The sequence below is a fragment of the Salmo salar genome, chromosome ssa17 (assembly GCF_905237065.1).
Source record: "Salmo salar chromosome ssa17, Ssal_v3.1, whole genome shotgun sequence".
Taxonomy (NCBI): Eukaryota; Metazoa; Chordata; class Actinopteri; order Salmoniformes; family Salmonidae; genus Salmo; species Salmo salar.
In genome coordinates this window covers 72,848,211-72,861,484 of record NC_059458.1, presented here as the reverse complement: position 1 = coordinate 72,861,484, position 13,274 = coordinate 72,848,211, and the positions used below count along the sequence as shown (strand labels likewise).

The 13,274-nt window shown below is 43.6% G+C and overlaps 1 protein-coding gene across 1 annotated transcript; it reads left to right on the top strand.

Annotated features, from left to right (window-relative positions):
* The first annotated feature begins 281 nt into the window (after positions 1-281).
* Positions 282-11,386, top strand: LOC106576530 (KRR1 small subunit processome component homolog). The gene is made up of 10 exons (XM_014153752.2): positions 282-400; positions 528-703; positions 2,683-2,817; positions 2,976-3,101; positions 4,138-4,221; positions 5,476-5,532; positions 6,555-6,725; positions 8,551-8,628; positions 9,746-9,842; positions 10,415-11,386. The coding sequence occupies exons 1-10, from the start codon at positions 325-327 to the stop codon at positions 10,555-10,557; spliced, it is 1,143 nt and encodes a 380-aa protein (XP_014009227.1). The 5' UTR covers positions 282-324; the 3' UTR covers positions 10,558-11,386.
* Positions 11,387-13,274: the final 1,888 nt, after the last annotated feature.

Sequence of the window (13,274 nt, the reverse complement as noted above, 5' to 3'; positions counted from 1 at the left end):
AAATTGTAATTTAACTAGGCAAGTCAGCTAAGCAAGTTATTATTTACAACGACGGCCTAGGAACAGTGGGTTAACTGCCTTGTTCAGATGCAGAACGACATGTTTACTTTGTCAGCTCAGGGATTCGATCTAGCAACCTTTCGGTTAATATCAAATATAAGGATCGAAAAGGTTGTTGTGGCACAATGTTGCAAAGACTCTTACACATTGGAATATAGTTTCAAGAACGCTCTTAGCACTTAATGCAACGCTGCAATTTTGAATGCAACCCTCATCTTAGTTCCAAACTACGCAGTTCCGGTCTGTATTTCCGGTACAACAAAAATGGCATCCTCCACTAACGAAGGAAGCGTGAGTGAAACGCAGTCGGGGAAGAAGTCGAAAAAGAATACAAACCAAGGTATTACAACGATAGACATTTGTCAGAAACAAATGTCATTATTTCTTAATAATAGTCCACGTTTCTGGATACATGTATCTGAGCAGGTGTGTTGTTATCCTAGCTTCTAATCTTGTTGTATTTTCAGTGGATGATTCTCAACTCTTCACTGTTCCCGATGGATGGAAGGAGCCAGCATTCACAAAAGAGGACAACCCCAAAGGTCTACTGGAGGAGAGCAGTTTCGCCACTCTCTTTCCCAAGTACAGAGAGGCATACCTGAAAGAATGCTGGCCTCTGGTACAAAAAGCATTAGGCGATTCAGTAAGTTAAGCTAATTAAAAGGGAAATATGCAGTTGAAATAATAATGAAGCGACCACCCTGATATGGGATTTGTTAAAAGCTGAGGAGCGTTGCTGGAGAAATGTAGCCATTCAAATTCATAGACAGAGCTATGAATGCAAGGACTTAAACATCTATGAGATAAAAGTTATAGCTTTAACAATGTCTCGAGCCTATACTGTCTCCATTGTTTATTGGAGTATAAAAATGTATTTTGGGCTCTGATGGGCAGTTGAACTTAGCCCATGAGGCAGTTATATGGTCTATTCCAGAGTCAATGGCTATATATAATTAAAAAGTCAAAAATGATTTGTTGAATTGTTTTATACTGTTCAATTCAACTTCAACCAAAACAAATTTCAGCACATTTCTGCATTTCCTGCACTCAATTGCATTGGTGGGAAAAGTACCCAATTGTCATATTTGAGTAAAATTAAAGATACCGTAATAGAAAATGACTCAAGTAAAAGTGAGTCACCCAGTAAAATACTACTTGAGTAAAAGTATTTGGTTTTAAATATACTTAAGTATCAAAAAGAAATGTAATTGATAAAATGTACTTAAGTATCAAAAGTAAAAGTATAAATAGTTTCAAATTCCTTATATTAAGCAAACCAGATGGCACCATTTTCTTGTTTTTATTTTATTTATGGATAGCCAGGGCCACACTCCAACACTCAGACATAATTTACAAACAAAGCATTTGTGTTTAGTGAGTCCTCCAGATCAGAGCAGTAGGGATGACCAGGGATGTTCTCTTGACAAGTGCGTGAATTGGACCATTTTCCTGTCCTGCTAAGCATTAAAAATGTAACAAGTACTTTTAGGTGGCAGGGATAATGTATGGAGTAAAAAGTACAGTATTTTTTTTAGGAATGTAGTAAAGTAAAAGTTGTCAAAAATAAAAATAGTAAAGTACAGATACCAAAAAACAACTTAAGTAGTACTTGAAAGTATTTTTACTTAAGTACTTTACACCACTGCTCAATTGAGAGAATTTCCACACTGCCAAATAGGGCTGCACGATATGGGCAAATAATTTAGGATGTATTTTTAACCAAATGTTGCAATTGCGATGTGACTTGCGAATTAGAGCAAAACTGTTGGAATCGTGGAAATAGAATGACTATTCTAATTCTATAGTTAGAATATAATAGTGGGCACTTTGAATAGTGTTTTTTGAGATGATAACAAATTAAAATGACCGGGAGGAGTTATTGTGATAGAGTAGGAACTAAATTGTTGATAAGTGTTTCCTAGGGGACCCTATAAGCTTTGGCTACCCAAACCGGTACCTGCATCAATACCGGTATATCATGAAATATGGTATACTGCCCATCCCTAGACCAGATGCTTCACATTTATACATCTGGTGAAATATCTGGCTCATTATTCTGTCTGTGATGCCACTGTCTGGAACAGCACCTATGTTATTGTTTTGGTTTTGTGGATGAAACAGAGGAGAGGTGTGTCGAGCGGTGGTAAAAAATGGCAGAACGTATAATGCTGTTCTATAGCGTGTGCAACACAGGAGGTTGGTGGCTTCTTAATTGGGGAGAATGGGCTCGTGGTAATGGCTGGATTGGAATAGTATCAAGCACATGGTTTTCATGTGTTTGATGCCATTCCATTCACTCTGTTCCAGCCATTATTATGAGCTGTCCTCCCCTCAGCAGCCTCCACTGGACTGTGCAATGATGTCTCGGGGACATTTTTGTTGTTTGCAGTAACTTTGTTGTAAGATCTCAAAGTGACGAGGTAGTTTCACCATTAAGGGTGCCAGGTTTAAGAATAATGTTACATGTTGACGAGTTGATCCATTCTTATCAGCCCATGTATAGGTGTTTGTGAACATGAAAATATGTAGCCATGTGAGGATGAATGATCCTCTCCTAGATTCAGGCACAGGCCTTTAAATTGTCCAAAACATTAATGCTATGCTTTTCTTCCTCATCAACAGCACATCAAGGCCACCCTGGATTTGATCGAGGGCAGCATCACGGTTTGCACCACCAAAAAGACCTTTGACCCGTATGCCGTTGTAAGGGCACGGGACTTCATCAAGCTGTTGGCCAGAAGTGTGCCATTTGAGCAGGTAGACATGCTCTCTTGTTCATCAATTCATAGTTGAACTTCCAACAATAATCCTGATAGTGTAGAAGAATAGTCAAAACTCTATACTTACCCCAAAGAAAGAAACCAGTACAAGTATCTTCATTTGGTTGATATTTTCTTCTGTCTTCCACCTTTCAGGCCGTGCGTATTTTGGAGGATGACATGGCGTGTGACATCACCAAAATTGGCACGCTGGTCAGAACCAGAGAACGGTTTGTGAAGAGGAGGCAGAGACTCATCGGACCTAAAGGGTCTACACTCAAGGTGCGTCTTGTTCAACCATGCAGCCAGGGAGAGCGTTCAAATGGATACATGGCAGTTTTGTGTTTAGATGTTAGCATCACTAGGTGGCAGCATAGTGTTATTAACACCTCCCAACGTTTCAGAATCAGTCAGCTAATCAAATCACACTTTATTTGTCATATGCACAGGGTGTATACATTTACTTGCAAGCTCTCCTCTCAACAGTGCTACAACAACAAAAATATTGAATTAAAATAAATAGAAGAAAAAATGACGACAGTATATAGCTGGAGAAAATGTGCCAAAAAATATAAAAGTAAAAGCACTTATTCAAAGTATTTTTACTCTTGTACGGGGATATGGAGAGTATGAAATGATTTTGCATTGTGCAGTAAGAAGTTTAAAGTTTTGTTAGTCTTCTGTACAGGATACACATGGTATACAGCATCCAATGAAATGCTTCCTTGCTTGCCGGTTCCAACAACAATAATAAAAGATCAGAATACAAACAATGTAAATGGCTCAGCAGAATAGAATAAACATTTTAGCGTAAGTATAATACAGGAAGGCACAATTTATAGTCAAATATTTACACATGTATCAGAGAAAGGGGGGATTGGAGGGCAAGTGTTTCAATTGTGCAGTAGTAAGTAAGTCTGGTATCAGCAAGTATATCTGTGTGCTAAGGTACGGAGAGGCAGTGCTGGTGGTCAGTTCAAGTGTTGAGTAGCAGCAGCACTGTCGGCAGTCGCGGTACCACTGTCGGCAGTCGCGGTACCACTGTCGGCAGTCGCGGTACCACTGTCGGCAGTCGCGGTACCACTGTCGGCAGTCGCGGTACCACTGTCGGCAGTCGCGGTACCACTGTCGGCAGTCGCGGTACCACTGTCGGCAGCAGTAGTAGAAGCAGTGCTGTCAGCAGTCGTATCAGTACTGTCGGCAGTCGTGGCGGCGGCACTGTCGGCAGTCGTGGAGTGTGAGTGGATGGAGATTGCTCGCCATGGAACACATTCAACCTCCCTCTTACATGCATTTGTCTAACCTGTTTCCCCCTCAGGCGTTGGAGCTGCTCACCAATTGCTACATCATGGTGCAGGGGAACACTGTGTCAGCCCTGGGACCCTTCAACGGCCTCAAAGAGGTGAGCGCTGATTTCCTCAATCAGGGCCATGTTCAGTAGGATACACCATAGCAAAACATTTTGTAAGGCAAAAATATGTTTTTAGGTAGTACCTCTCCATTTCATTCTGTTTCTAAATGCTTTCTCCTTACTGAACACTACCCTGCTCTCTCCCTTAACCACGCACTGGATCCACTGAAATAAGCCTGTTGAATTCATCAGGTGCCCATTTCTGCAATGGAAACAAATCATTTATTGAATTGACTTAGGGAGATTAGGCCGTACGAATTTTGCAATTGATGGTAATAAATCCCTTTCAGATGCATACTATTGCCTCGGAAGCTAAGCAGGGTTGGTCCTGGTCTGTCCCTGGATGGGATACCAAATTCTGTTGGAAGTGGTGTTGGAAGGCCCGTAGGAGGCACTCTTTTCTCTGGCATACATTTTTTTATCCCAATCCCCCAGGGCAGTGATTGGGGACATTGCCCTGTGTAGGATGCAGTCTTTCGGATTGGGACATAAAACGGGTGTCCTGACTCTCTGTGGTCACTAAAGATCCCATGGCAGTTATCGTAAGAGTAGGGGTGTTAACCCTGGTGTCCTGGCTAAATTCCCAATCTGGTCCTCATACCATCATGGCCACCTAATCATCCCCAGCTTACAATTGACTCATTTCTCTGCCCTGTTACTATTCCGCAGGTTGTTGCTGTAAATGAGAATGTGTTCTCAGTCAACTTACCTGGAGTAGGGCCTCTCGAGTGGCACAGCGGTCTACAGACCTGGGTTCGATCCCAGGCTGTGTCACAGCCGGCCGTGACCGGGCAGCTCTCAATTGGCCCAGTGTCGTCCGGGTTAGGGGAGGGTTTGGACGGCCGGGATTTCCTTTTCCCATCGCGCTCTAGCAACTCCTTGTGGCGGGCCGGGCGCCTGCAAGCTGACTTCGGTCACCAGCTGTACTGTGTTTCCTCTGACACATTGGTGCGGCTGGCTTCCGGGATTAAGCGAGCAGTGTGTCAAGAAGCAGTGCGGCTTGGCAGGGTCGTGTTTCGGAGGATACATGGCTCTCGACCTTCGCCTCTCCCAAGTCCATAGGGGAGTTGCGGCGATGGGACAAGACTAACTACCAATTGGATATCACGAAATTGGGGAGAAAAAGGGGCAAAAAAGTACATTAAAAAAAAACTTCCCTGGAGTGAGCAACAATTGTATTTTTTCTGTGCTCTCTCTCTGAGGGACTCAATTATTATCTGGTCAAATATTTTTTTCCATATGTAGGTACGGAAAGTGGTGTTGGATACCATGAAGAACATCCACCCCATCTACAACATCAAGGTAATTGATACCTTTCTCCTCCACATCCAATGAGAGGTGGTCTCTGTGGTACTTTGTCATGGTTCATGGTAAACTTAAAGTAACCGACACTGTTCTATGTAAGAGGATGTGGGGTTTTTGTTGACGCCACAGAGGAAGTCACCAAAACAAACTGGAGTCCTTTAGAATAGAGGACTTGAACTTACCATGATACCAAAAGGGGAAGTTTGAAGTTCCTTGACAGCTGAGAACAACATGCTCCAGACCGACTTATTCTATCCATCATAACTTTATTTAAGTTTTTTATCGTGTTTGGCCAGTTGTTTACAAATTCCTTTATTCCGATTGGCTCTCGTACACGAGGTTGTCAACAATAGCCAAAATCTTAGCAATGCAAAACTTGTTAGTTGTCCTTGTAGCGGATGTTTTTTAATATGGTCAGGGAGGAAGCTGTACTTAAGCTATTTTAGGCGTTTCTAAGCAGTCAAAGAAATCTAAAATGTGAGGTGTTGCTCCTTTAATGCTGTGGCTCAAGGGATTTAAATGGGCAACTCATAGTTGAAACAATAACAAAACAGTGCCCCCGCCTCTCTTTTGGTAAAAGGCTGAGGGATGGGCCTTTGAGAAATGTAACCACTCAAATTCATAGACAGCTGTGGATGCAAGGACTGATCCAAGATATCAAAATTATAGTTTAAAGATTTTTTGAGGCTACACCGTGTTTGTTTACAATGACGTTGTTTACGGACAACGTAATAAAACAAGCTTATATTTGGGGTTCTGATGAATTATACTCTTCACGAATCTGTGTGTGTGTGTATACATTTTTTATTTAAATGTACAAAAATGGATGTAGCAATTGCTGATTGCCCTTTTAATGAAGCAACTGGCTTGAACTACTGTATCCTTTCTGGAGCTTTGCCATGTAGTTACCAGCATGTAGTCTGACTTCAACCGCCCTCAGTTTCAATAATCCAAGTTAACTCTTCCAACACGTTTCTCCCTTTTTACTCTGGCGACCGTTCGATTGGGGTCGACCGCAGACGCTCATGATCAAGCGCGAGCTGTCCAAGGACCCCGAGCTGCGGCTGCAGAGCTGGGAGAAATTCCTGCCCAACTTCCGACACAAGAACCTGACCAAGCGCAAGGAGCCTAAGAAAAAGACGACAAAGGAGGAGTACACACCTTTCCCCCCGCAGCAGCCTGAGAGCCAGGTTAGTGGGTCAGAACCGCCTCCCCCCGCAGCAGCCTGAGAGCCAGGTTAGTGGGTCAGAACCGCCTCCCCCTGCAGCAGCCTGAGAGCCAGGTTAGTGAGTCCGAACCGCCTCCCCCCGCAGCAGCCTGAGAGCCAGGTTAGTGGTTCAGAACCGCCTCCCCCTGCAGCAGCCTGAGAGCCAGGTTAGTGGGTCAGAACCGCCTCCCCCCGCAGCAGCCTGAGAGCCAGGTTAGTGGGTCAGAACCGCCTGCCCCTGCAGCAGCCTGAGAGCCAGGTTAGTGGGTCAGAACCGCCTCCCACCGCAGCAGCCTGAGAGCCAGGTTAGTGGGTCAGAACCGCCTCCCCCCGCAGCAGCCTGAGAGCCAGGTTAGTGGGTCAGAACCGCCTGCCCCTGCAGCAGCCTGAGAGCCAGGTTAGTGGGTCAGAACCGCCTCCCACCGCAGCAGCCTGAGAGCCAGGTTAGTGGGTCAGAACCGCCTCCCCCCGCAGCAGCCTGAGAGCCAGGTTAGTGGGTCAGAACCGCCTGCCCCTGCAGCAGCCTGAGAGCCAGGTTAGTGGGTCAGAACCGCCTGCCTCCGCAGCAGCCTGAGAGCCAGGTTAGTGGGTCAGAACCGCCTCCCCCCCGCAGCAGCCTGAGTGCTAGGTTAGTGGGTCAGAACCGCCTCCCCCCGCAGCAGCCTGAGTGCCAGGTTAGTGGGTCAGAACCACCTGCCCCTGCAGCAGCCTGAGAGCCAGGTTAGTGGGTCAGAACCGCCTGCCCCTGCTGCAGCCTGAGAGCCAGGTTAGTGGGTCAGAACCGCCTGCCTCCGCAGCAGCCTGAGAGCCAGGTTAGTGGGTCAGAACCGCCTCCCCCCGCAGCAGCCTGAGAGCCAGGTTAGTGGGTCAGAACCACCTGCCCCTGCAGCAGCCTGAGCCAGGTTAGTGGGTCAGAACCACCTGCCCCTGCAGCAGCCTGAGAGCCAGGTTAGTGGGTCAGAACCATCACGCAGGCATGATGTATTTATTTGTATCGGTTCCTGTGTCATACAACATGCCAGCCCAGTATACAAATCGTCACGTAGATGGCACATCAAACGTAGCATACAAAGTGCAAGCACAGTACAATAAAAAAAAAAAAAAATTAAAGTTCAGTTTCAAGGTAACAACATGGGACATTGACAAGTCCTCTTCCACATACTGTAACAGGGGTGTGTAATAACTTTGGCTCCAGGCCCACATTGGGATTACAAAATTCAGCGGAGGGCACAGATTTCTTTTCAAACCGATTTGTAAGTCAAAGCAATTTGCTGGGAAAAGGGCACTTAGAAATTATAATGGACTTATATATTTTTTAATATGTAATTTCTATTTAGTTTTAGAAGTTCAAGAGTGGCCTGGAAATTATTACTCCAAGCCTGGAGTAATCTTATGAATATATTTTAGAACTGCCCTTTTTCCAGCCCGCAAATTGCTTAAAGTTCCCAATCTTCTTTTTTACTCATCCTTGTACTATAACATACAACAGCCATAGAGCCTAACATCAACAGATGACTTGGTCTATCACTACTTGATATAACCCATCCATCACTAAACCTATCACTAGGCTTGTTCAGGAAGGGGCGGCAGCGTAGCCTAGTGGTTAGAGCGTTGGACTAGTAACCGAGTTCAAATCCCTGAACTGGCAAGGTACAAATCTGTCGTTCTGTCCCTGAACAAGGCAGTTAACCCACTGTTCCTAGACCGTCATTGAAAATAAGAATTTGTTCTTAACTGACTTGCCTAGTTAAATAAAGGTAAAAAAATAAAATAATAAATTCACTGTTTTGTGTTTCCTGGTTGTCTAGATTGACAAGGAACTGGCAACGGGAGAGTTCTTCCTTCGAGAGAGCGTTAAGAAGAGGAAGAAGATGGAAGAGATAAAGGTAACCATGGATATCACTTGACACCACTTCACCCTGGGGTGTGGTAACCATGGATATCACTTGACACCGCTTCACCCTGGGGTGTGGTAACCATGGATATCACTTGACACCGCTTCACCCTGGGGTGTGGTAACCGTGGATATCACTTGACACCACTTCACCCTGGGGTGTGGTAACCATGGATATCACTTGACACCACTTCACCCTGGGGTGTGGTAACCATGGATATCACTTGACACCGCTTCACCCTGGGGTGTGGTAACCGTGGATATCACTTGACACCACTTCACCCTGGGGTGTGGTAAACGTGGATGTTACTTGACACCTCTTCACCCTGGGGTGTGGTAAACGTGGATGTTACTTGACACCTCTTCACCCTGGGGTGTGGTAACTGAATGTTACTTGACACCTCTTCACCCTGGGGTGTGGTAACTGAATGTTACTTGACACCTCTTCACCCGGGGGTGTGGTAACTGAATGTTACTTGACACCTCTTCACCCTGGGGTGTGGTAACTGAGATGTTACTTGACACCTCTTCACCCTGGGGTGTGGTAACTGAATGTTACTTGACACCTCTTCACCCTGGGGTGTGGTAACTGAATGTTACTTGACACCTCTTCACCCTGGGGTGTGGTAACTGTGGATGTTACTTGACACCTCTTCACCCTGGGGTGTGGTAACTGTGGATGTTACTTGACACCTCTTCACCCTGGGGTGTGGTAACTGTGGATGTTACTTGACACCTCTTCACCCTGGGGTGTGGTAACTGTGGATGTTACTTGACACCTCTTCACCCTGGGGTGTGGTAACTGTGGATGTTACTTGACACCTCTTCACCCTGGGGTGTGGTAACCGTGGATGTTACTTGACACCTCTTCACCCTGGGGTGTGGTAACTGTGGATGTTACTTGACACCTCTTCACCCTGGGGTGTGGTAAACGTGGATTTTACTTGACACAGCTTTGTCCTTAGGTGTCGCAACCATCACTTGACTTGATAGCTATGCACCAGTTACTATTTGTATTGCATGAGAAACTAATGACCTTCAAAAGACATAATAGGATTTACTGTGCCAAATCCATTTGTCCTATGTCTGATTGTGTCTGTGTTTCCAAGGTGAAACAAGCCGAGGTGTTGACTAAGAGGCAAGAGGAGCGAAACAGGGCCTTTATTCCTCCTAAGGAGAAACCTGTTATGAAGAAGACCAACAAAGGTAAAATGAATCATTTGAATAATTCTGTTTTTAACTACCCTCTCTCCACCTAACCTTTCCACTCACTTCCTTCAAGCCATGCCAGACTGCTTCATGCCCCACACCAGTCAGGCAACCAGGCCTTTTCCTCCCGCTCACAGATCTTTTGAAACTCTCTTCCTGACATTCTTGGGGCTTTTTAAAGCAGACCTTAAGACTCATCTAGATCAGCTGGCCTATCCTTCCTCCTAGACTTTGGTTGTTGCTTTCATGATATGGATAATGTGGATGCTACCGTGATTACGGATAACCCTGAATTAATCGTGAATAATAATGAGTGAGAAAGTTAGGCACACAAATATTATACTCCATATGAATGTAGAGGTGTTTAGAAACATTCTATTCTCATTTATAGTAAAATGATTTTATGCACTTTGAAATTATTCTTCTATAACGAAAAGCACTTTACAAATGTAATTATTATCATTAACTGACTCACCTGGTTAAATGAAGCATTGCCTGACTACATACTCCCACACAGTCACACCTAGCTGTTTAATATGTTATTTTTATTTTACCATGTTTTTTTCTAGCTCCCTCAGAAGCCAAAATCGACATTGAGGCCATCAAGGCTAAGGTAAGGAAAGCCAAGACCAAGAAGCTAGGAGCCCCCTCTGTAAACCCTGTCCCACAGACCACACCCGCCTATGACAAGAAGAAAAAGAACAAGGGCTAACCTTGGAAAAGCTTGGACAATATTTACTATTGCTGCATTCAAACGAGGTATGCAGATCACTGGTGTGACGGACGTCAGGTTTGTCAGAACATGGGTTTGTCTAAAGATGTATTTGGGATATTAATAGAATATCCCCAATTCCTCACAGAGATGAATCTTCCTCATAGTTTTGATGAAATGAATATTGAATGCCTCTGTCCGCAGTAGAGGAGACAGTATACAGTAAAGGTGTCTCCCTATATGTGACACCCAATGCATCTGAGTGTTACCTAGGCCCATTCTTCAATATTGTTTACCAACTGTTTGTAAGACGTGCACAGAATGTGGTTCACCTGGTTTATCCCAACGCCACAGATTCCTCCTCTTGTCCTAATCCTCAGAACAACTTGTACTGCTTTCAACCAACACCTGTCGATGTTAATATTATGAAGCCTGCAAGTATAATGGCTTATGATGCAGTTAATGCATTGGAAGACTAGTAATGTTTCATAATGATGCTGACTTAGTCTGTTGAAAATGTTTACTTAGAACAAATAACATGCATACTGTTAAGCTTTTTTTATAGTCCTTATAAATGATTAACAAGGTATAAAGCTATATACCTGCAGGCTTTGAGAAAAGGCATTGAAAGTTTTAGTTCATGATTAAATGAACATTGTTGTCGTGTGCCGCTATAGGCGTCAAGTGTAGCAGAAATGGGCCTAGAGGACTGCTGAACAGTGAAATAGCATTGTGATGTTTAGGAGAACTGTGTGTTGGGCTGCATTCTTTGTGATTTGGTGTTGCTACTTCTAAAGACTCAATAAAACAAGTATATGATAATCTCTCATTCTGTATTTGTAGAATTGATTTTCCTGTTAGGCTAAATGAGATGATTTTAGACACCGCTCTTCAACCTTCATAAGCTCTTGTGTTATGAGTTCTGCTGTCAGTGGTTGGTGAGCCTGGTCCCAGACTTGTTTGTGCTTTTGCCAACACCATTGCTCATTGTTAAGCAAACATGATTTTTGGGGGAGAAACGGTTATTTTCAAAAATGTAACTTAACAGAAACACAGATTGTCAAATTTATGTTATTTGAGACCTATTTTTCCTACTCTTATTTTAGGCATTGTTTACTTTAGAGGGCTTGCCGTGGAGTTTGTATTAAAGACTGCTGCATAACTCCTTGAGGTCAGTAAATATAGTTTTGGTTACGTTTTGGGGTAAACTTTCCCTTTAACACGTTAATGGAAGCAGCAAAAGGAGTATATACATTTTAGTAGTAGTTCACTTTATTGTACCACAATGGGAGTTTGGTTTGAGGCTCTGCAGGAATTTTAAAAAGACAGGACCACATTGAGAAAGGCATGACAACAATGAGAACGTCAGTGCAGGTCAATCAATCTAAACCTCTCAGCTATTCGTAAAAAAATATGCTTGGGTACAATCTGTGTACTCCAAATGCGGCGACAAAGGTGAGGAGAAGGTCCAGGGGTCGGCTGGCCAATATGGCCATGCAGCAGGGGCAACATGTGGCCAGGGTGGGGTCCCAGTCGGGGGTCCATCTGTAACCTGTACACAGATGAGTAAAGTAAAGGCTGCTGTAGGTCACAAAGAACACATTCTGCCATTGTGGCTTAGGAAGATCATTTAAATGAAGGGTTGCATATTCAAAACATACTTTTCTGTTCATCTCGTTTTGGATTGTCTGTAAAGAGGAAAGACAATATGGCAACTTTTATGTCACAAATGGAAAATGGTATTGGGTGTTGTTGAACATGTAGCATGCACAAGGGAAAGAGTATTGGTGGTGTTAGGAAGGAATATGTTGAACAACATTCCTGCATCTTATTTTATTGGGTGTGGGAAATGGTAGCTGACACTCACGGCAGAGCTTGGTCTGGCATAGATTGTTTGCACCCTCACAAGAGGTGCATTCTTCCAACCCGTTCTGGTATGGTAACATCCCAACCACGTTTCCCCTGGAGAAAGCAATGCACATCCTTTTAATTTTTCCAAAATGTTTCCATATTTCTAAAATCAGAGCATTTGTGACTTTGTACTTTCTCTTGGGCAACAAAAAATTAAACGTCTGCAAAGTTGCATAATTCCAATAACCTTTCAAAAATCCCCAGGTGTTCCAGAAATTATTCATTTTGCATCATATGATGCACAACGCAGAATCTTATGATGCAAAATGCATCATATCGGCCGCATTTCTGTATTTTGGAAGTTATATACAGTTGGAGTCAGAAGTTTACATACACTTAGGTTGGAGTCATTAAAACTCGTTTTTCAACCACTCCACAAATTTCTTGTTAACAAACTATAGTTTTGGCAAGTCGGTTAGGACATCCGCTTTGGGCATGACACAAGTAATTTTTCCAACAATTGTTTACAGACAGATTATTTCAAGGCTGTGGTTTTCTGAACTTCTCCTATTGAGTCAGTTCTGTGAACTTCTCATCACTCTTCAGGCAGACAGTAACTCTGGGTAGCTTTGTCACAGTATCTTACATTTCTATCAATCAATGCAACAGCTAAAGTATTTTAGTTTTTTAAATAATTTCTGGAGGACTGAGTTACTTTTGAGAAGCTATATATTCCATGTCTCGGGCCTTACTCATAACTTAGAGGAACTTGGTTGTCAGGTACATTGAAATCACACACAACAGTTCATAACATTTAAAGTTGACACATTCTAGTTGAGCCACAGTGTACAGCAGCCTAATACAAT